The sequence below is a fragment of the Hoplias malabaricus genome, chromosome X1, assembly GCF_029633855.1.
Source record: "Hoplias malabaricus isolate fHopMal1 chromosome X1, fHopMal1.hap1, whole genome shotgun sequence".
NCBI lineage: Eukaryota > Metazoa > Chordata > Actinopteri > Characiformes > Erythrinidae > Hoplias > Hoplias malabaricus.
This window is the reverse complement of record NC_089818.1, coordinates 7,947,229-7,970,400: the sequence shown is the minus strand read 5'-3', so window position 1 is coordinate 7,970,400 and position 23,172 is coordinate 7,947,229. Positions and strand designations below refer to the sequence as shown.

Below are 23,172 nucleotides of genomic sequence, written 5' to 3'. Positions count from 1 at the left end.
TAATAATACTGACTAAGCCAAGAGGTTTATGTTTGATGGTGATGTCATGTTTCTCGTTTGTTTTTGGTAGTTTTTCAGTGGATTATAAACGGTTCATATCAATATTGGAATTATTTAATATTGACAAAAATTAAGAAATATATCGTGAAATTTTTAAAATATTTAACTGATGGCAGGTCCCTTCAATAAACAGTGACAAATGTAAATGTAAATAATGTATATTTGCTACTGAATCTAAAGTGAAGTCAATATTTTGTTTCTCTGTTCTTTCTTTAAACAGGTAGTGAGATTGAAAATGAAAATGCGAGCTCAGGTACGGTCTCCACTCCGTTAGATTGTTGAAGCAGATATACAACCATTGTTCTTTAGTTATTGTGAGACTGAAACCGTGTGAAATTATGATGGGTATGATGATACACCTCTGATAAACCTCATTTAAGAAGAGGCGGGTGTTCTCAAGGCTTTATCTGGTTTTGTTTACAGACAGCGCAGAATCATCTTCTGGTGAGAGCTCAGAGGAAGATGCTGAGGAAGTGGAGGAAGAGGAAAGAGAGTCGGGTTAGTAGGAAGAGGCTCCATATCTTCTCGTTGAAGAGCTGGTTTCTTGCATCCTTCTCCATCCAGTGCCATTGGGATGAGTCAGACTGGTCTTTATGATCCAAAACTGGTGTACATTGCTTTTTTTCAGCATAGTAAGCTACCATGTATTATTCATATTTCAGATACCATCTATTCTTCTTAGAGAGGGTCTCTTGCTTGTTCTTTTACGCTCATATTTTAGTTGTTCTCAGTCTGATTCAAGAAATTCACAAGCTGCAATATAAGGCACCGCTGGGATTCGAACCCAGGATCTCCTGTTTACTAGACAGGCGCTTTAACCAACTAAGCCACGGCGCCACACCTGTCTGTGGCACTTCAGCTTTAAAAATGACTGCAACATATGCTCCGGTCTTTCACTGGGAGTCGAAGGGTGGAGACGCCTGTGACAGCAGGACTAACAAGTTTCTGTTTGCTTTTGCTCTTCCCGTGAAAACGCATCCACATTGAGCTTTAAACAACCGAACGGTTTGATTTTTCCAGATTGGGAAACTAGCCCCCCAACCCCCACTGATACACACTGGTCGAGATGTAAATGGCCACTGTGTGAATGCAACGGTAACTGGCTGCAAAATAAAATAAGAGCTTCTATCCTTTTCTGCTCATATAAACAGAACACACGCTCCTGCCCTTGGGGGGATTTCTCTCATCAAGGGGTCCATCAGCTGCCCTCCGTTCCTGACACTAATGTTACTCTTTATTATAGAAAAAAGAAAATGCCATGAAAATAAGTCCGTCTGTATTTATAGGTTTATTTTCTTTACTCCAGAAAGTACACAATTAGTTTTGGCGTAATGTGGGGATCTGGGGATCTAAATCTGTTCTCACTGCTTTAAAACATATTCAGATATGCTCATAGTTTTTAATATACGTTAAATAGACTTCTGTGTTATTAGAATTAGAGCATGTGGTAAAGTAGTTGTTAGAAATGAAGTGGGAAGTGTACGTTGCTGTAGACGTGTGTATGTTTTTGCTCATTCCTGTGTTTTTCCGTTCTCTTACAGAAAATGCAGAGTCATGTGACAAGGAATTAAATCGGGGTGAGAACAAAATACCCTTATACGTCACGTTGACTTTAGTCTTTATTTTTATGATCACAGTTACACTGGAAGTTTGATCACATTTAACAGAGTCACTGTGTGACTAATGTGAGGAGTCACTGTGTTTTTCTCCCCTCATCCAGAATCAGACGAGGAGCCCAGAGCCACAAGTGAGGGTAAATATAAGGAAATCAGATCACCCCTGGTCAAATGTAAACAAATATGTCTATATATTTGGGACCTAAGATCACACATGAGTCTAAAGTCACCATGCTCAATGCCAAGCATGAGCTGGAAGGCTATAAAGTCGCCCAGGTATTGAAGTGTAGAGCAGGGAAAGGTTGTTTGTAGAGATACGCTGCTCCACCCAGTACACATCAGTACCTGATTTCACTTGTGTCCTTGTGGCCGAATGCCATCAAATCTTTACATCAGTATTCCAGCGTATAGTGTAAAACGTTCTCAGAAGAGTAGAATCTGTTACTGCAGCAGAGGAGAACAAACTCCTTGTTATTACCCTTCTTTTCATAATAAAGCTTGGACAGTCCCGTAAAGTTTTCAACACGTAGAATACAAGTTTCCTAGGAGAGTATAAGTGTGTACATACTGTTGAAAAACTATGGCCCATTTTGTATTTTGTGTAATCATTTTCATTAATAAGTTAGGGCTAAAAAAAATCACAAAAAAACGAATCAATATAAAGTAAAACTAATGGTCTCTGAATGTTTGTGTTAATAATTCCACGCTGTTGGAGTTGTGAAGTGAGGAGTTGTAGCCGGTATGTCGTAAAGCTCTTGTGAGTTCCTGGGAACACAGCAGCTGTGCCGACCTCGTGGCGCAACGGTAGCGCGTCTGACTCCAGATCAGAAGGTTGCGTGTTCAAATCACGTCGGGGTCAAGCCTCACCTTTTAACCTTCTCTTTGAGACACGAGCCTTCAATAAAACACTAGAATGGTGAAGAACACATGGAGATTTGACTGGCGGGGCTCTGTTTAGAGAATGTGCTGTTGCTCATGTTCTGATAACAGCACTGTTACTCTGATAGTTATGTTTCCGTTGTCCTGTGTGTTTTTAGGAAATCCACTGAAGCACTGCTGTGAAAAGTGTGAAGGTCTCCAGGTGTGTATGTGGTTTTAAATTTTTTGTAAGTTGTTGTTTATTTCTGTTTGTTTATCTAGTTCATTTGTAAATCATTGTATGTAATAAGAAGGATGCTTGACGATACAAGAATCATATCAGTACTAGCAGAGAACTTCTTAGAACAGATATACCTGGACTGATATTTATTTAAATCATAATGGATCATGAATTGAGTGTACTACATAATACTAGGTGTCTGCAATATATTTATTTTACTGCCTTTAAAACCGTAACAAAACAAATGACCAAACAAACCATGCTTTTTTTCTGTCTAGATCTAATTCTTTCTTAAATTGAACGTATTTTGACAAACTCCAGTGTCCAGTGCTTGCGCCCAAACATATATATATCTGCAGTCCCTCCCCAACCACAGACTTGGAAACAATACAACATAGGCCCTTTTTGGTGGACTGACTAAATCAGAGAACACAGGATTCAACAAAACGTTAAGTTCTGGCTCCCTTTCTGACGTTAGGAGCAGGAGTAACTGAATAACTTCACCCACAGCCCCAGACCTGCTTATGGAAGGCTGCATAGAAGGGGTTAAATCATGTAAAACGTACTCAGTGAGAGCAGAGGGATAAGAATCTCATGCAAACATGAGTGCTTTTGTCCATTCGTTCCTCGCTGCTTTGCTCTGAACAGAGAATCGCTCATTGGTCATTTTTAAAGAAACAGGTGCTGAAAGTAGTGAAAGTAGTGAAAGTGGTGAACAGGGCTGTTTTAGAGAGGGGCGAAATTCCTTGTGGTATTTTGAGCAAAACAGGTCATATTTCAATAAGACCAAAAGAGTGAACTGTTTATTTTTTAAAGGTTCATTTGTCTGTATAATTAATGGCAGGCATGAAATAATGCAAAATATTGGATATCAGCGTCAGCTCATGATTCACACAGTAGTGCATCCTTATGTAGAACTGCCAGTCTGGCTCATATAATGATGTAAGTCTTCACATGCTCAGTAGAGGGATGAGCAGGTTTAGTAATGCAGCAGATGGTAAATGGTGATTAAACAGAATCAGATGGTATTGATATGATCAGATTTTATAGGTGTGTAGATTGTGTAATTTGTTGAGGAATGTAGTTTTGCCTTGAAACGGTGTTTATTTGTTTTCTTACAGAGGCCTTGCTATGATCTTGTGACACCCAGAAAAATCTCTAGAGACAGACTAATGTGAGTCCCCCTCTCAACTGCTTCTTCCGTCTTTGTACTATACTGGTGCATATTTGGTACAAACAGTGTAAATGTATCCTCAGTGGTACAATATTAAATCTATACTTTTCCCAGTTAAAGGGAAAAGTAGATATTCCATGGGACCATGTCATTCTCTTTTGAAATAGCAGAAATACAAAAGAAAAAGTTACTAAGAGTAATGCCTCCTAACTTAAAGGCTCCTGAAGGTGTAGTGATGAGGATTCTACCTCTGTGACATGATGGCCTCATCCATCCATCCATCCATCCATTATCTGTAACAGCTTATCCAATTCAGGGTCACAGTGGGTCCAGAGCGTACCTGGAATCATTGGGCGCAAGGCGGGAATACACCCTGGAGGGGGCGCCAGTCCTTCACAGGGCAACACAGACACACACACACATTCACTTACACACTCACACCTACAGACACTTTTGAGTCTTCAATCCACCGACCAACGTGTGTTTTTGACTGTGGGAAGAAGCCGGAGAACCCAGAGGAAACCCACGCAGACGCAGGGAGAACACACCACACTCCTCACAGACAGTCACCCGGAGGAAACCCACGCAGACGCAGGGAGAACACACCACACTCCTCACAGACAGTCACCCGGAGGAAACCCACGCAGACGCAGGGAGAACACACCACACTCCTCACAGACAGTCACCCGGAGGAAACCCACGCAGACACAGGGAGAACACACCACACTCCTTACAGACAGTCACCCGAAGGAAACTCACGCAGACACAGGGAGAACACACCACACTCCTTACAGACAGTCACCCGGAGGAAACCCCCGCAGACACAGGGAGAACACACCACACTCCTCACAGACAGTCACCCGGAGGAAACCCCCGCAGACACAGGGAGAACACACCACACTCCTCACAGACAGTCACCCGGAGGAAACCCACGCAGACACAGGGAGAACACACCACACTCCTCACAGACAGTCACCCGGAGGAAACCCACGCAGACACAGGGAGAACACACCACACTCCTCACAGACAGTCACCCGGAGGAAACCCACACAGACACAGGGAGAACACACCACACTCTTCACAGACACTCACCCGGAGCGGGAATCCAACCCGCAACCTCCAGGTCCCTGGAGCTGTGTGACTGCGACACCTACCTGCTGCACCTCCGTGCCTCATGGGCTCATCAGTTTAGTTTTATTTTTAATGAGAGTGTGGCTGTAAGAGTGGTACCTCTGAGAGGGTTTGATACCCAACTCGGGCAGGAGGACCAAGCTGTACCAATGATAGTCCATGGGCAAGACTCCAAAGTCTGCATTCGCCTTTTTTTCTAGTATGATTGAAATGGAAGTGGCTCTGGATAAGAGCATCTGCAATGATGCCATTTAAATTTGATGAGCAGAAATTGTGTTGACTTGACCTTGACCTCTGTGTGTTTTCTCTACAGGCTGATGCTGGAGGACGAGGGCATTTACGAATGCTCAGAAACAGGCCTGGTTTTTGAGGTCTCTCAGAAAGTGTGCATTCGTTACTGCATCCTGTCCTGGAGCAAGTATGGGACGTACCTGAATGAATCCTGGAAGTTCGCAGGGCCCATTTTTGATGTGGAGTGTGACCCAACCATCCTCAAGTCTATCCAGTTCCCTCACTCTCTCTGCCTCGCAGGTACACACTGATCAGTCACAGTCTACTGTACATTCTGAAGGAGTTATTTATTATTAAATTATATGAGAGTTCCTGAAAGAAGCTGATAAAACAAGTTATTGTTCCAGAATAAATATATTTCTCTATTTTTGTTACTTCTGTAAAACATTTGTATTTAAAAATAGACTTTTTTTGCAGTTGTAACATCGTTATTCTTACAGGAAATGTTCTGTTTGCTTCTGTGCATTTTAGACCACGACAATGAGGTGAAATTTAGCGTTCTTCACGTGAAGAATAATCAGGGTCTTATTGAGCCTTCGGTGGACCACTCCCGGAACCACATTAAATGGAGCGTATCCTCCCTGTCCCCTGTTGGCCCCATCGTTCAGACGTCTAAACCTGCAGAGCACCACGGTGTCGTCCTGGTCTACAAATTAGTGGGTCAGGCCAACTCATACTCATTCAGAGTTTACCTGGCTACTAACAACCACTCCGACATCAAGGTGAGGCAGCAGGCTCTACATTAGCGTGCAGTATGGAGTGTGTAGGACACCTGCTCAGTCAGTGTTCTTTTTTTTAGTTTTATGATATTAATATATAGTTTGTCCCCCCTTTGGCCGGCACGGTGGCTCAGCAGGTAGGGTCGCAGTCACACAGCTCCAGGGACCTGGAGATTGTGGGTTTGATTCCCGCTCTGGGTGACTGTCTGTGAGGAGTGTGGTGTGTTCTCCCTGTGTCTGCGTGGGTTTCCTCCGGGTGACTGTCTGTGAGGAGTGTGGTGTGTTCTCTCTGTGTCTGCGTGGGTTTCCTCCGGGTGACTGTCTGTGAGGAGTGTGGTGTGTTCTCCCTGTGTCTGCGTGGGTTTCCTCCGGGTGACTGTCTGTGAGGAGTGTGGTGTGTTCTCTCTGTGTCTGCGTGGGTTTCCTCCGGGTGACTGTCTGTGAGGAGTGTGGTGTGTTCTCTCTGTGTCTGCGTGGGTTTCTTCCGGGTGACTGTCTGTGAGGAGTGTGGTGTGTTCTCTCTGTGTCTGCGTGGGTTTCCTCCGGGTGACTGTCTGTGAGGAGTTGGTGTGTTCTCTCTGTGTCTGCGTGGGTTTCCTCTGGGTGACTGTCTGTGAGGAGTGTGGTGTGTTCTCCCTGTGTCTGCGTGGGTTTCCTCCAGGTGACTGTGAGGAGTGTGGTGTGTTCTCCCTGAGTCTGCGTGGGTTTCCTCTGGGTGACTGTGTGTGAGGAGTGTGGTATGTTCTCCCTGTGTCTGCGTGGGTTTCCTCCGGGTGACTGTCTGTGAGGAGTTGGTGTGTTCTCTCTGTGTCTGCGTGGGTTTCCTCTGGGTGACTGTCTGTGAGGAGTTGGTGTGTTCTCCCTGTGTCCGCGTGGGTTTCCTCCCACAGTCCAAAAACAATCGTTGGTAGGTGGATTGTCGACTCAAAAGTGTCCGTTGGTGTGAGTGAGTGTGTGTGTTGCCCCTCCAGGGTGTATTCCCGCTTTGCGCCCAATGATTCCAGGTAGGCTCTGGACCCACCGCAACCCTGAACTGGATAAGGGCTACAGATAATGAATGAATGTCCCCCTCTGCCCTCACTAACTCTTGGCTTTGAGTTTAAGTTTTAACTTTGAGTTTTAGTAAAACTTTAAACTCATCCCATTTGCTGGGGCTGTCCTCAAGCATTCAGTTATTCAGTGATTGACGCAAAAGGCACACAGCAACATTAATAAGCCAAGTCTCCAGTCTAAACTCATGATGATGTAATAGTACTACATCACTGACACTACTATGGAACATGTGATGATGACCCGATGAGTTTTAGGTCTCAAGTATAGGAGAAGTGCTACTCTTGTGGTTGTCCTCAAAGGCACTTGTCTTCACTGATGTCTGTGTCATCCATGACTGAGAGTAGGTCTGCGTGATTAATCGCTTTGTAGTTTCATTACAGAACGGTTAATGTAAGAGAGATGTTGTTTGATTGGCAGAGGAGTGGCCCGAGGAGCTGTGCGTAATGATACAGCACTGGTGCACTGGCTTAATTGGAGTTTTTTTCGACAATAAAGAGACAGGAATGAGGATTGCTCTACCCCTGCTTCATATGTGGCCAATATTGACTTATTTCTGTGGTGGCGGATTACTTGGTTGACATTTACCTGTGGGAGCAGCTGTGGCCTTGAGGTTGGAGACGTGAGCTAGAGGTTGTGGTGTCGCTGGTTAAATTGCAGGGAATGGCAAGAGAACATTAATTCATGGCTAAAGTGCCCTAACTGCTTCCTGGGCGCTGAGGTAGTTGGCAGCCTCCTGCTCCGGTTGTGTGTGTGTGTCCACTGCCCCTAGTGTGTGTGAAGGTTTGCTCACTAGTGTGTGTTCATTTTTTCTTTATAGTGCTATGAGTATATTAAAATATAGTAAGGTAAATTAAAAATCAAACGTGTAAATTAACTATGCTGTAATGCTGGCTAGTATTTAAAACACTTTTTAAATTATAAAAAAAAAAGTACACACACACACACACACACACACACGGGAGGGGGGCACATGCTTTTAGTGTAATTTTTTTTATTGTGGTGGACATGTGGTTTATTCATAATCAGAATTGTTAATAATGTTATTATAATCTGCCTGTAATTCACCTGCTAAATGTCATGAGGCTTTCATTCATTCATCCATTGTCACATTATGATGCAGCGCGCTTTCACTTGAGCGTAATTTTTTTCTGAGTTAGTCCTGTAACCACACACTGCTGCAGATGTATAATGCTGCGCTCTGTGTGGTTTTCACACCTACAAACCTCTGTATTAAGAGCAGTGTCACAGATCGGAGCGTGTCGATGGGCAGTGACGAGAGTCTGGTTGGTTATTTTTACGCGGTCACTGTCATCACTCAAAGTTCAGATGTTTCTGAAACATTCACACCAAATTTACTGACATTACCACATTAACACTCACATGAAAACTCCCTAGCCGGATATCAAACATAGACGATAGAAGAACAGTGCAATGTTATAATAGCTTATATAGTATTTTTCAGCTAATAATAAGATCTGATGGAATTTTAATATAAAAATATAATAGGTTTTTAATCTTTTATTCTCAGTACATTAAAAAAACCATTTTTAAGTTCCATTGAAATATTCATTTTAAAATTCTCACGTAAAATAAATACAACTAAACTAGTATCAAAAGTAATGAGCTACTAACATTATAACTAAACTTATACATCACTAACATCATTATATTTGTTAACACTTTAAATATATTTTTATATTTTAACTCTTCAAACCATCTGCATGGCAAAGACATTGTTGTCTTTCTGTCGGCCAGCGTCTTATTCAGATTTCCCGTTCCACCTTAAACGGTTCAGATGTGCAGCTAGAACTACAAGAAGACTGTAGATGGCTTCTTGTGCCAGTCCACCTTACACGATTCCCAGCGTACTGTTCTGTGCTTTTCTGTGGCGAGTGTTTAGACATGATCTTCATTCTTAATGTAGGACATTCAGAAGGAGGTGAGGAGCTCGAAAATGCGGTACATGAAGATAGAGAAGCCTCCCACATGCCAGAAGCTGCTGGAGGAGAACAGAAAGTACAGACTGATAAGTGACTCCCAGGGGGACATCACTCCAGAGGTGACTATGTAACTGCAAACATACTACTACTGCTACTACTACTATTGGTAATACAACGAATACTCCTGCTACCAGGGCTGTAAACCTGAGCTCGCCATGATTTGTGTTGCTCAGTGTGCTGCGTTAATGTTGCATCAGGTTTTAGTTTGTATTAATCTGAGGCTGATTTCATAGATCTTTGCTCAGATGTGAATAACACATACGATGTGTACGTTCTCAGACGTTGTCTTGCTTTTAAAACATGTGTGTGTTTGTGTGCGCAGGACATCCAGTTCACCCTGGCGGTGGTGAAGATGAAAGGTTATTTTGAGGCCTTCTTTGAGCAACATCCACCGTTCAAGCTCTCCCTGATAGAGACTGACTCGGACCAAACCGTGTGGTCTGCCACCATTCGAGAGGGTGGGCGTTAATAGCATTTAATGTTAATAGCTTTTTACACATCTGTTTAGTGATTAAATAGGAAAGACTTATATGTGCCATACTTCAACATACTTGAGTCTCGGTTCTTTCATTTTTATGGCATGAATGAATGTGTGAGTCCTGGTAAAAGTCTGTATAAGAATGCATGGGTGAGTGAAGCTAAGGCCTAACATTAATAGGAAGGTTAACCTGGTAAAGTTGTCTGTAATCCATTTGTTGTTTATTCTCAGGAGACTGTGTGGACAATGCTGCAGAGAGACCCCGGAAACGCTCAGAGAGTAAGTATAGATTGTGCGGACACGCTTGATATGCTCTGAACTCACCATTCCTCGTATGGAAATTATACAATAGACCTTCAAAGTGAAAGTGAGCCTTGAAAGTAATTTTATTCTGGATGTTTTTAGTGCTTATTTTCTCTTTATTCGCTGAAACATCCACATTTGAGGCTGTATATTTTCCCCAAAAATGTACACAGCAAATAGAACTTGTGCATTAAAATGTTCAGAAGTCTGTTCTCTGTGTGTGACGTGTTAAACTCAACAGCACACATTGCTTGCGCAGGGCTGCCTACTCTATTCCATGTGATATTCCTGTTGACTCTTAGTTACTGTAGAGTATCTGACACATACCTGTTATCCCCTGAAAGGTCGAAAACGAAGCAGCAGCACTTCAGAGGAGGAGTTCACCAATAAGAAAGCTCGATGGAGCGATGAGACAGGTGACCTCTTTAATGTGTATTTGTTAATTCAACCCTAACCCTGAATATCTCTGGACTTTCAGAGGCAGTGACTTAACGTGCGCTTTCAGTTATTCATTAATTCAAGAGGATTTCTACCAACGTTTGTGTTTGTAAAAAACAACCCTCACATTTTGTGTTGTCTACATTTGCATATTTCTGTCAAAGACCAATTATCTCTAGGATTTTTTTCCATATTCATAGGCACTTTACTGTGCTCCGGTGGATAGTGTAAGAGTGCCAGAGGAAATTTAAGAATGCAAATTGTAGCCTTAAAATTAGAATGACAGATTGAGCTTATTAAAATCCTGATTAATATCCTCAGTGGTAATAAACACTTCACGCTGGAACCCAGGGCCCAGACCTCATATCTCATTTCATTACTGACTTTAAGATCATTAACTGCAGGATGAATGGATGTTTGTTTAACTGTGATGGAGGCAAAAAAAGACCTCAATAGATACACTAAATCTTCACTGTTCACATTTAAACATGTACCTCCAAAAATAACTTTTATTCCAAGTGCTTTTGGAGCATTTCTATTGGTCCGTTCATCGTGAAATCTTCACACAGAGTGAATGACAGCTGCTGTGTTCAAATGATGTAGTAAAATACATAGCAACAAAAATGGAGATATGTGTTTTTCTGTGGACAGCAACAATATGTGCAAAGGCTGTTAGTCTTTCTATTGAGCAGCTTTAATGTTTAAGGTCCCCATGTTCAATGCTAATGGTCAACCAGAGGGGTATAATCCGCTATCACTGCACTGTGGAGCAGAGGAGCTATTTTCACTGGAGCAATGGGGCTTCATCCAGTATTTTTGTACGAGTTAGAACGTTTTTTGTGACCATCCATCATCATTTTCCATCCCCCGAGATCAGTTGAGGCTGTCTGTGAAGCTCAAAGGACAAACAGCTGGACAAATAGTGTCCTCAAACCTTTGGACATATAGTGGGTTATTTTAAATTATGTACTGAACCCCTACCCTCTTATCCCCAGATGGCCCCAGAGCCCCCAAAGACATGACCGACCAGCAGCTGATGCTGGTGGCTAAACGCATGGGGAAAGAGTGGAAGTCAGTTGTCATCTGTTACCTGGACCTGACCAAGGATGACCTGGACAGGACCGAGGCCAAAGAACAGGACCTGACTATGACCAAGTTCCATGTGCTGGACCTGTGGAGGAGACGACAGCCCAAAGGCAAAGCTGGAGTCCTGGACCTCCTCGAGAAACTCAAGCATGACGACGTGCCCAACGAGGTCATCAACTGCCTTCAGGGTGAGTGACTAACACTAGCACTAACTGACTTCACATTTATTTCATTTCATGGATTACAAGACCGTATGTGCCAAGTGGATACAATAAAATAATAGCTAGGACACTTCTGAAGTAATATTCTGAGGTAAATTTGCCTGACTGTTTGATAGAAGCTAAATATCCCCAATTAAAACCTGTTAAGACACTGTTCTTGATAACAGTCTATAAATAAAGCTGCAGCTTGTGATTTAAAAAACTGCCCTCCTTCAAACTGCAATTTCCATATAAACATGATTCATCATTCCATCCTACGTTTGGTCATCTTCTGGTATTGGGCATATTTCTCCAGATTCTTCCCGTTTTTCAAAAGAAACTGTCACGCTTTTCGTGTGTTCTTTTGGTCTGTTTATGTTTTGGTTCCTGTCTCCTCCCTTAGCTCCGCACTAGCCCCGCCTTAAGCCCTGCCCTGCAATTAGTGTTCCACCTGTGCCTCCTGCCCTCTCATTTTCCTTCCCAGGTGTTCCATGTCTGTGCTCCTCAGATATATCTACAGGGGTTGGACAATGAAAGTGAAACACCTGGTTTTAGACCACAGTAATGTATTAGTACGGTGTAGGGCCTCCTTTTGCGGCCGATACAGCGTCAGTTGGTCTTGGGAATGACATATACAAGTCCTGCACAGTGGTCAGAGGGATTTGAAGCCATTCTTCTTGCAGGATAGTGGCCAGGTCTCTACGTGATGCTGGTGGAGGAAAACGTTTCCTGACTCGCTCCTCCTCCAAAACACCCCAAAGTGGCTCAATAATATTTAGATCTGGTGACTGTGCAGGCCATGGGAGATGTTCAACTTCACTTTCATGTTCATCCAACCAATCTTTCACCAGTCTTGCTGTGTGTATTGGTGCGTTGTCGTCCTGATACACGGCACCGCCTTCAGGACACAGTGTTTGAACCATTGGATGCACATGGTCTTACTGGTGCAATGTGGAGTTAATGAAGATTGTCCACCAGGCTGCTCCAATTTAGCCATGAAACCTCCCACACTACAATGACAGGTGTTTCACTTTCATTGTCCAACACACACCCCCCTTTTCAGGTTTCAGTGCTCCCTTGTCTGGTGTTGTCTACACTGCTTCTCTGTCGTTTTCTGCTTGTTTCTCTTCAGTCTTTGTTTTAGTATTTTCTAGTTTCCAGTGTCCTGCTTCTGATGTGTTGTGTTTGGTTTTGTTTCTGTTAAATAAACATTCCTTGCATGTGCATCCACCTCCTCGTCCTCCCTGCAGCCGCGACAGAGACATTGTCCATCATGGTGTCCGATGGTTTCTCATGGACTTTTGTGTGCAACATAAAATGCTTCTATAAAATGGCACCTGTTCTGTTCAAACTGAAATAATTTTCACTTCTCTCTTCTCTCCTCAGATATGCTGGAAAATAATTAACCCCCAATGAGACCAGTATATTTTCTAGAGTGGATGAAACAAGTGGACACCACAGACACTGCTCTGAGGTCACTTCAGTCCGGTCCTTGTGCCTTGAACTCGAAGCCTGTTTACGTCTTACGCAGCAGACACTCTACCACTGGTGCACGGTCTATTTCAAAACGGTCCACTCTTATTCTGACAATATCTCATTTCATTTTGACCACTACCTGTGGAAGGTCAGTTCAATCAGTCTTTAACATTAGGGTTTGACTGATATGAAGTTCTTGTGGCTGAAGACCAAACCTAGGGCTGAAACGTTTGAGCTTTAGATTTCACTAGGGGCGGCAGTTCTAAATATGTGCACTACATGGCAATAAAGAGTAGACACCTTATTAAACATATTTTTTGTGGAGGTGTTGCACAGTTAAGGGCCATAAATGACCTACTGCTGTATTTGGGGCTGGCTCTGAATATGCAGGTGTTTGTTCATTAGTTAGGTATTCGGTTTATTACGTTTTTATTTTGGTTTTGAGACACTTAGGCTGTCAATAAAAAGTGTGATAAGAAATGTAAAGTGGGCATCGAACCCAAAAATTCAGCATAAATCCAGATGCGATGCCCCCAACAACAACCACCTCACTCCCCCTGGATATTTGAATATTCATGAATATTCATGACTGAAGCTCCAAAGCCTTAAGAATAGCAATTGTTTTATCCCAGATGGTACGAGGTCCATATCACACATATCAGTTGAGCCCTAGATAAGACTGACCCTGTCGTCCTGTGTATAAGCTTGAATACTTTCATTTACAGCCAGTAAATATCAGAGCCTTGTCCGCTAACTTTGCCGATACAGAAAAAACTGTGGGATTCTTCAGTTTGGTATTTTCAGCCGTCCACTATATCAGTCTGGTCCGATAATATAAATTCCAGAGCCAGGTTAGTTGCATACTGTTGCTGTTCAAGAAAAAACATGTATCTCCATTTGTGTGGGTGTTTAGTTTAAAACATCACTGTGTGAAAAACTTCATGTTCCAAAAGGATTTGGAATAAAACCTTTTTAAATTGACTTCCATTGACAGTTAAGAAGTTTCATTTTGGAGATACATTTTTGTTTTTGGACCGTAACACTACAGGGCAGCTAAACTATCCCAGTCTGATTCGGTGCTGCAAACCAGTCCTTTGAGCTGAGCTCAGTAGCTACTTGAGTGTATAGTTTCTTACTTTTTTACTTTGTTTTTATTCTGTGGATTTGTAGTGAGTATGAACATTCCATCGTGTCGTCTGTGTTTTTTACACTTCGTTTTGTATTTCTTTCTCTCTTTGGATAAGTGAAGCTCTGTATTTGTTGGAGCTGACTCACAGAGAACCGTAATCATGTTTACTCATTTCACTTGGGTTATATTTCCAGATTCTGAATTGGAAAATTACCTCAAGAAAAACTTAATCTCAAGGACCAACCTTTACCACTCGGTGGCACCAACAGAGCACTGGTAGCACTCAGCCTTTTTTATGTTTTTTTTAAGAAAGGTCCCTTTAAACACTCTCAAAATGGATGTGTAAATGTGACGTTCTCCACAATGCTGACATGTTTGAGGAGGGAAGGACAGCGTTAAATCAGAACAAATTCAGCTCCTAGAGTCAAAACGCAGACGACAGAATTGCAGTTTTTGTTAAAATTCAGAACAAAGTTAAAGACTGAGTCTTTTGTTTGAGTTTGAACTCAATGAGAAAAGGAAATAGATACAAAAGAAGACTATTTGATATTTTATATTATGTTATATCACTAGGACAGCAGAACTGAATATCTGGGATATGCATCTTATGTATTTCTGTTAAAAAAAAAACCCAGCTAAACAGCGTTTCTTTAAAAAACATAAGACAAAGCATCACATTTCAGTCACAATCAAATATGTCCAATAGATTTAGGACCTAGCGTAGAATCTCTTTAAGCTAACATAGTTCTGCGTATTTGAGTGAAATATAATGATGGAATAATGAAAGTAAAATAACAGCACACTTCAGTTTATCACCGACCACAGCTGTGATGAAGGTAACAGAACAAATTGGCACCAGGTCCTTCCCTGGGCTCTGTGCACTACCTGTTGTTTTTAACACATCTGTTTTGAGAGTGAAGAGGCCTACGGGGAAAGTGCTGCCTTTTATAAGCAGGTGTTTATATTTCTGTTTTCTGTATTTTATTTTGTTCTAAAAAAATTTAAAGGAACACTAGGTAGCATTTTTACCTTAAAATTCAGTTTTAGAATCATTGTGATGCTCCACTGACCTGTAGCACTGCAGAAACTGCACTGTGTAACATTTGGAGGAGGGTGGAAAACCATCCAAGCATCCACCCCCTTTGATTTCAGGACAATGCTGTAAAAGAGAATTACACTCTGCAACTGTAGGGGGAGCCCAGGAGCAACATCCCAGATCTTACCTAGTGTTCCTTTAAGTGTAAAACAGAGGGAAGGCAGTGTGTTTCAGGAATCCAAAGGGAGCGTATCGATGGAGTGTACTCTGCTGTGCAGAACATGATGTGATTTGTGTGAGAGTAGCATGTCAAATGTGGGAAAACTTTACTGTGTCCGTCTGTCGTAGGTCTTACTACGTGACATCACCCCGCGTAAACGTTTATAAAGGCTGGCTTTAGCAAGTGTCTATTGTTATTAAGACTCTTTTAGTCACTTACTTTATTTTATGACCACTTCAGCCTTTAAATATGTTTATGTCGCTCTGTGTCACGTTTCATTACAAACTTATGAACGATGACTTCAGTAAAGTATTAACTGGACTTTTATCACGTTTTTGTCTTGAAATATATCTCAGAATATCAGTAGAATAGAGTTCTCTCTGTCTTCACCTTCATGTTGTTGTTAAACTAAATTCTCAAATGTGATCAACGCCACCTTCATTCGTTTTAGCACCATGCTACACATCAATTGTAGGGCATTCCTTTATTCCTAATATTATCATCAGATCAACAGAACTGTAGAAGCTCTTAAAGGGCCCATGTAGAAAGATACTGCACCTTTTTGTGATGTCACAAATTGCCTGTGTCTGCCCATGCCATGATCACTTAAAATGATAAAGTCTGCCAATCGGAACAGAGATCATTTGCATAAAGCAGTTAGTGAAATAGCCTGTTTGATTGTGAAGGATGTGGACAGGGTGGGAGATACAATTCATGTAAAAATGTATGTTTTTTTTGTATATAAGCACTCAGACATCAAAAGTGGACCTCAGGAAAATATGAAATGATTGAAAATATATATATAATATGGGCCCTTTAATGGTTCTCTGGTTTGTTGAGTACAGAATCATGTAACGGTGTGTAAAGCTGTGTGTGACCTGTCTATTTCTATCCTGTTCCAAAGCTGTAAGGTCCAAAGCTTTAACTCTGGGCCCATGGTTCACTGGAAAGCTCAGGTGTAGTTGTTTGGACTCTCGATCTGTGACTATGCGACTGAACTCTTTTGTAAAAATAAAATCATTGATGCGGTTCACTGTGTCCTGTAAATGTGGTGTGAAACTGATGGAGTCCTTGGTGGCACACGTTCATCTTTGTCTTGAATAATCTTTCAGTAATGTTCTTATTAAGCATTAATAAACCAGGTGCAATTAGCAGAACGAATCACGTTTTTATATACAGTTAACTACTGTAAATATAGTATATGTTTATTATGATGCTGTACAGGATTCACAGCTGTAGTAGCTGCTTAATAAGATAGTTATCAATTTACAGTGAATCTTGTACAGCATCCTAATAAAGCTAGAGTGAATTAAGCAAATTCCACAGTGCTAACAATCGTCAGCTTCTATGACGCATCGTTAACAGCTGTTTTCTGAGAAGTCAGTGTTGTACAGAGCACTTTGTTCTGAAGAGTCTCTTTCACAAAAATCTGACTCATTTAAATTACTGCAAACAATGTTTATTTATTAAAAATTCTCAATAAATATTGTACCATATGGCACCATTTAAAATAAATAGTTGGAAATAAATAAAAAATAATTTAAATAACCACATATGGAAAAACACAAGTACATCAGGGCACCACATGGTATCCATCTCCGCGGAGACGTACCTAGCTTATATGATTGGTGATTCTGGAGCATCATGGACCTGAAGTGGATGTAGGAGGTGTAGAGATCTTGTAAACAGTAGTGCAGTGTTGGATCTTTCCCATAGTCATGGTTAGAAGAGCGTTAAAAAAAGGTATGAGCTGAGATTTAGGTGGAGAATGAGGGTGATTGATGAAGACGATGGTAGTGAAAAGCCTTATTTCTTGTACTCTCCGGCACTGATGTAACCCAGTGCTCTGTTGATGGTGATGGCACGGACGTGGAAACCCTTCAGATGTTTACACAGATTCATGCGGTCGTCGAACGGGTCTCCTCCCCAGCTCTAACACAGAGAAACACAGCAGTTTATGCATCATCACACTTGTACCTCAACAGTCTTCAAACATCTCATGTAAAGCCTTCCCAGAAAAGCAGAAGCACTTATTAAAGCACCAAGGGGGGGACACACCCCTATTAATACCCTTCATTTCTGAAGAAATATTGTTGAGGTCATGTCACATAAACACTAACTGTTTACTTGATGAAGACAGAGGAATTCGTACCATTTTTGGACGTGTCACTGTTTCCTGCAGCAGTGGACATTCCTGTCAGGAGAAGAAGGTAAATGGGTCATTGTCATGAAACCGTTGTCTGTGGTCATTGACTGTTATATATTTTATAAGACCACACACTGTCACTGAATAAATACATTAAAATTATTTCCATGCTAATAGCTCCCTCTGGTGGAGGAATGTAAGCCTGCTAAACATGAGAGAGTGAGTAGATTGCAAGCTGGTTAATAACATGCTCTAAACTTTTCTTGATTCAGATTATACACTGGTTCCAGCTTATATTCTACATATTATACAATTCCTACTAAACAAAAATAAAGTGAATAATGTTGTGTACTTATATTTAATTAATTTCATTCATTAATTGTCTGTAACCGTTTCAGACCCAGTTCAGGGTCGCGGTAGTTCATTCTATTATTCTAAACATAACGTCACACAATTCCAGTCACTGCCAATCCCACCCATTTGCTAGGTGCTGCTAAGCTACTAGTGTAAAAACAAGCACATGGTTCCTCTGAAACATATGAAGATCTGCTGCTAAAATAGTGTGATTGGCGGCCCAGATCTGACAGGTTCGGTTATGGTCAGTGGAAGACACAAAGCAGTGTAATGTGATAATGAAGCGGCACATGGACTTGCCGTCTGCAGGGTTCTGATAGATTCTGAGATGGAGTTGACCACAGCGATGGCTTGAGATTTCTGATCCCGATTCAGAGTCTCCACATAGTCTCCTAGCATGATCAGATAATACTGCAGGTCTCCTCTGATGTTCTTCAGACACTCGGGCTACAGGGATATCAAAAGAAGCATGGAAACAACAGCAAATTATAAAGACTTCCTATTGACCTCAGGACTGTACTGAGTTTAATCATATGTTTATTATGAACATCAAGAGCTATTGTCTTACCTCGCTGAATGAAGAACTGCTTTGGCCAGAGCATGTACCATCCTGTGGACATCAAACAGTACAGTATATTGAATATATCAAACATTTCAAACAAATATAGACATAACACTCACATAAAATTGGCTACATCTCCCAGGAATAGCGATGTACCTCAAATAAGACTATGTTGCTAAAGGCTAAAGTTACCTTTACATAAGACATCTTTAAAGCAACACTAGGTAAGGTTAGTTCATTTTGCTCATGGGCTCCCTCTACAGATGCAGAGTGTAATTCACTACTATAGGACTGTCCTAAAATCAAGGCAGAGGGAGTTTTCCTACCCTCCTCCCAACTTTACATAGTGCAATTTCTGCAGTGCTGAGCCCAGAGTAGCAATGACAGAAACTCTTTTCTCCCTAGTACAGGTCCGAGCATCTTAATGCTTTTAAAACTAAAAAAATTTAAAGTAAAAATTCTACCTAGTGTTTCTTTAACCTGTATAATTACTAAAACCTGTGTCACAGAATGCAACATCACACAGTTGTATCACCCTATCACTAAAAGTGAGCAGCACTATTCATATAACTCAAATATAACTACAGCTCAAAGACTCAGAGATAGTTACACCACCTTCAGACTTATATATCCCCCTAAGAAGACTGTTATATAACTATATTTCTCAAAAGATGTGTCACAGAAGGAAACAAATAACTAGAAGATAAGATGCTGATGGATACCACACAGGAAAAAGGCCTTTGAGATTTCTAACATGCACAGAGACACAGTACTAGACAGGTTCCAGCAGGACCTGAGGAACGGTGTTAAAGGTACATTAGTGGGGTGTTGTTACCTGAGTGGGCTGACACGCAGTGACCGTTTGGCTGTTAGGGGTCACTTCAGCAGGCAGCTCTGTGCAGTTAAATCCGTGAAATAACGTGTTACTTATGCTGTCCTTCTCCAGAGCCTGAGTCCAGGAAACAAACGTTTAATTCTCATTTTTAAAAGTGTTCGCATATTGTTGCTGTACAATGAAAAACATCCATGTTTCACTAAGTCCATCTTTTTCCGTTTGTAGTTCACTACCTCAACTGAATGCAGCACGTCGTGTGAACGTTTCATGATGAATGGACGACTAGAAGTGCTCCAAAATTCATGACATTTGTAAGAATATATATAATAACGCAGTAAGTCATAACAATTATAGCTTTCCCCATATTATCAACTCTCAGAGGAATGAGACGTTATCTCATTTAAATATTTGTAACTATTCTACAACTCAGCGCGGAAACCCACAGAAAGAGAGTGAGAAGACCTTAGAAACTGATTTTAAAATGAGTCGAAGTGGCTAAAGTACTCACAGTGTCCAGGACGCTCTTTTTTAACGTGTCCAGAAGAGATTTGGCGTGTTTTGTGCAGTGGTCAGTGGAGGTTCCCTGCGGAGCAGAGGCTCGTAACGGATTCGCCAGTGCGCCTGCGCACAAGAGCGCGGTCATAACCAAACACAGCGTAGTCCCTGAGAGAGCAAAACAATAAACAACATTTAGCTGCTAATAAACAGCACAAATACTCACTTTTACAGCCACCCAAAAGACTTTTACCTCAACCTCAATATTTTATACCTTAAAAATGTAATATCTCAGCGATTTAAAACTTTTAGTACCTCAGCACTTTTATATTATATCCACAGTTTTATATCTCAGCTCAAATCAATCTCAACACACTTTACATTAACAGTGGTTATCCTCAGCCAGGTCCAATAACATTAACCTGAGAGGGAAGGTAAACAAACTGAAGGCACTAGCTGCTTATAAACACAATTGATTCATCCAACATTAAATAATATTTATATATTATTATATAATTTATTGTTTTATTAATTTTACGTTAAAAGTAAGCCTTTAAAATATTTAGTTTAAAAAAAGGCTCTAAAATGGCTTTTTAAAATGTCCTCCAATACATTTCTCATTGCCAAAATAAAGGTCATTTTAGATTGTTTTTAATTTTTTTTCACAATCTGAATGGTATAAATGATTTAATAAAATAAACTAATTTAGTTTTCATTTAGAAACACGCAACAAAACCTATGTTTTGACCAGATCTGTTGTTTAAGGTGCCATTTAAGGTGGACTGGATAGTGCGAGGATTCCATATACTCACTGTCCATTGAGTGTGAGCGCGGGGTTCCTCTGGTGCCGAGCGGTGTTGCACTTGTCGGTGACACGGACTCTTTTATATCATCTATGGGATGGAGGATGGGAAATCCCATCCTCCATCACTGACACTGACACTGAAACTGAAACTGAAACTCTCTCTCTCTCTCTCTCTCTCTCTCTTTTCACACACTACCATTATGAGGACTCGCCTTCCAGCTGGTACCCACCGAGTAATCATTACGTCTTAAGGTGAAGGGCATGTTAAAGGTTACGTGATGTTGTAAAGTTATCTGGTAGGACTTACTGAGAAATTTAAATGTTAAACTTTCCAAAACATGAATGGTAGTCTATGCAGTGTTTCCAGAGTTCACAGATACTATACTTTGTGTGTTTGTATGAAGGTGTGGAATAATAACCACAGGGGAATAAAATACAAAATATAGCATCTCTGATTTTTGGGAATATGGCATAGACTACCATTCATATTGTGGAGACTGAACCTAAACCAGTGAGCCTTTTACTAGGAGTTAAATAAATACACTCACAAACGCAGTTAAATTAACTAATTTTTGAAAGAATAATAATTTTAAAAATCATATTACAATCAGATCCCAGACCCCAGGTCTCCCCTGCTGTAGGATGTCTGTTGTTGACAGTGGCACAGTGAATAGACCAGCTTTATTACAGAAATAAAAATGCATTTATCATCACCCATTTCAGAATCTCCATTCATTCAAAAGTGCTCCTTTAAAATAAACCGTATTAAAGTATAAGATCTGATCTGTAAAATAATAATAAACTCTAGAGGGCGCAGTGTAACACCAGCACAAACTCACTTTCACTAGGCTCTGCTTTATTTGTGTTGTGATTATTCACTATAATTTGTCTGGCTCTGTGATTGGTTACTTTTATGAGTCCTGCACTGTAATTGGTCACTGTAATAAGTCTTGTGGGTCAGCGCTGATGAAAGGTGTCATGTTATTCACTCTCTGGTTGTACGTCCACAGCTCTGATGCCGTTGCGGCTGTTAGGATTACAGTAACCCAGCACATAAGGGGTTACTTTGATGATAGATTTCTAAAAATTTAATTTAAGATTAATTACAAACTATTCCCAGAATAAGTCAATGTTTCTGATTGATACACTATGGCCAATATTTTGTGGACACATGTTCATCTATGTTTATCCGGGATGATATCACTCCCAGATGCTTCTGGAACCAGTCATTCATCCATCTATCCATCCATTTGTTTCATTCATTCAACTGTTTACATTTTGTAGGCTTTTCATCCTGAACGGCAACGGGACCTCAGCGTACATAGAATCATTGGGTGAATGACAGGAACACACACCTCGGTCAGTTTCACACACTCATCCAGTCATTCACACACACTCATAACTGTATACAATTTTAGGCACTCACCCAGACACTCACATCTGTGGATAGTTTTTCACACTCACCCTGTTTCTCACACCTGTGGATAGTTTCTCACACTCATCCTGTTTCTCACACCTGTGGATAGTTTCTCACACTCATCCTGTTTCTCACACCTGTGGATAGTTTCTCACACTCACCCTGTTTCTCACACCTGTGGATAGTTTCTCACACTCATCCTGTTTCTCACACCTGTGGATAGTTTTTCACACTCACCCTGTTTCTCACACCTGTGGATAGTTTCTCACACTCATCCTGTTTCTCACACCTGTGGATAGTTTCTCACACTCATCCTGTTTCTCACACCTGTGGATAGTTTCTCACACTCACCCTGTTTCTCACACCTGTGGATAGTTTCTCACACTCATCCTGTTTCTCACACCTGTGGATAGTTTTTCACACTCACCCTGTTTCTCACACCTGTGGATAGTTTCTCACACTCACCCTGTTTCTCACACCTGTGGATAGTTTCTCACACTCACCCTGTTTCTCACACCTGTGGATAGTTTCTCACACTCACCCTGTTTCTCACACCTGTGGATAGTTTCTCACACTCACCCTGTTTCTCACACCTGTGGATAGTTTCTCACACTCCCCCAGTCACTCACACCTGTGGATAGTTTCTCACACTCACCCTGTTTCTCACACCTGTGGATAGTTTCTCACACTCACCCTGTTTCTCACACCTGTGGATAGTTTCTCACACTCCCCCAGTCACTCACACCTGTGGATAGTTTCTCACACTCACCCTGTTTCTCACACCTGTGGATAGTTTCTCACACTCACCCTGTTTCTCACACCTGTGGATAGTTTCTCACACTCCCCCAGTCACTTACACCTGTGGATAGTTTCTCACACTCACCCTGTTTCTCACACCTGTGGATAGTTTCCACACTCACCCAGCAACTCACACCTGTGGATAGTTTCTCACACTCACCCTGTTTCTCACACCTGTGGATAGTTTCTCACACTCCCCCAGTCACTCACACCTGTGGATAGTTTCTCACACTCCCCCAGTCACTCACACC

At 41.4% G+C, this 23,172-nt stretch overlaps 2 protein-coding genes and 2 non-coding genes across 5 annotated transcripts in view; 2 read left to right on the top strand and 2 right to left on the bottom strand.

Moving 5' to 3' along the window:
- The window catches only part of si:dkeyp-97b10.3 (NACHT, LRR and PYD domains-containing protein 1b allele 2), a 32,713-nt gene extending 17,950 nt beyond the window's left edge, over window positions 1-14,763 (top strand). For both annotated transcript variants that reach the window (XM_066652535.1, XM_066652534.1), the window contains exons 4-17: window positions 281-313; window positions 484-558; window positions 1,602-1,637; window positions 1,781-1,813; window positions 2,714-2,757; window positions 3,897-3,949; window positions 5,394-5,611; window positions 5,843-6,093; window positions 9,068-9,202; window positions 9,466-9,601; window positions 9,853-9,900; window positions 10,269-10,340; window positions 11,358-11,636; window positions 13,035-14,763. In XM_066652535.1, the coding sequence (XP_066508632.1) occupies window positions 281-313; window positions 484-558; window positions 1,602-1,637; window positions 1,781-1,813; window positions 2,714-2,757; window positions 3,897-3,949; window positions 5,394-5,611; window positions 5,843-6,093; window positions 9,068-9,202; window positions 9,466-9,601; window positions 9,853-9,900; window positions 10,269-10,340; window positions 11,358-11,636; window positions 13,035-13,054 (1,433 nt within the window). In that variant the 3' untranslated portion in view covers window positions 13,055-14,763. The remainder of the gene's footprint in view (window positions 1-280; window positions 314-483; window positions 559-1,601; window positions 1,638-1,780; window positions 1,814-2,713; window positions 2,758-3,896; window positions 3,950-5,393; window positions 5,612-5,842; window positions 6,094-9,067; window positions 9,203-9,465; window positions 9,602-9,852; window positions 9,901-10,268; window positions 10,341-11,357; window positions 11,637-13,034) is intronic.
- trnat-agu (transfer RNA threonine (anticodon AGU)) lies at window positions 824-897 on the bottom strand. Its single transcript has one exon. It is a non-coding gene; the product is annotated as a tRNA-Thr (tRNA).
- Window positions 2,464-2,535, top strand: trnaw-cca (transfer RNA tryptophan (anticodon CCA)). Its single transcript has one exon. It is a non-coding gene; the product is annotated as a tRNA-Trp (tRNA).
- Window positions 14,764-16,990: 2,227 nt separating the features above from the next.
- Window positions 16,991-20,969, bottom strand: il12a (interleukin 12a). The gene is made up of 7 exons (XM_066652921.1): window positions 20,919-20,969; window positions 19,915-20,103; window positions 19,407-19,520; window positions 18,578-18,619; window positions 18,310-18,456; window positions 17,662-17,703; window positions 16,991-17,441 (listed from the first exon to the last, which is right to left on the bottom strand). The coding sequence occupies exons 1-7, from the start codon at window positions 20,967-20,969 to the stop codon at window positions 17,316-17,318; spliced, it is 711 nt and encodes a 236-aa protein (XP_066509018.1). The 3' UTR covers window positions 16,991-17,315.
- Window positions 20,970-23,172: the final 2,203 nt, after the last annotated feature.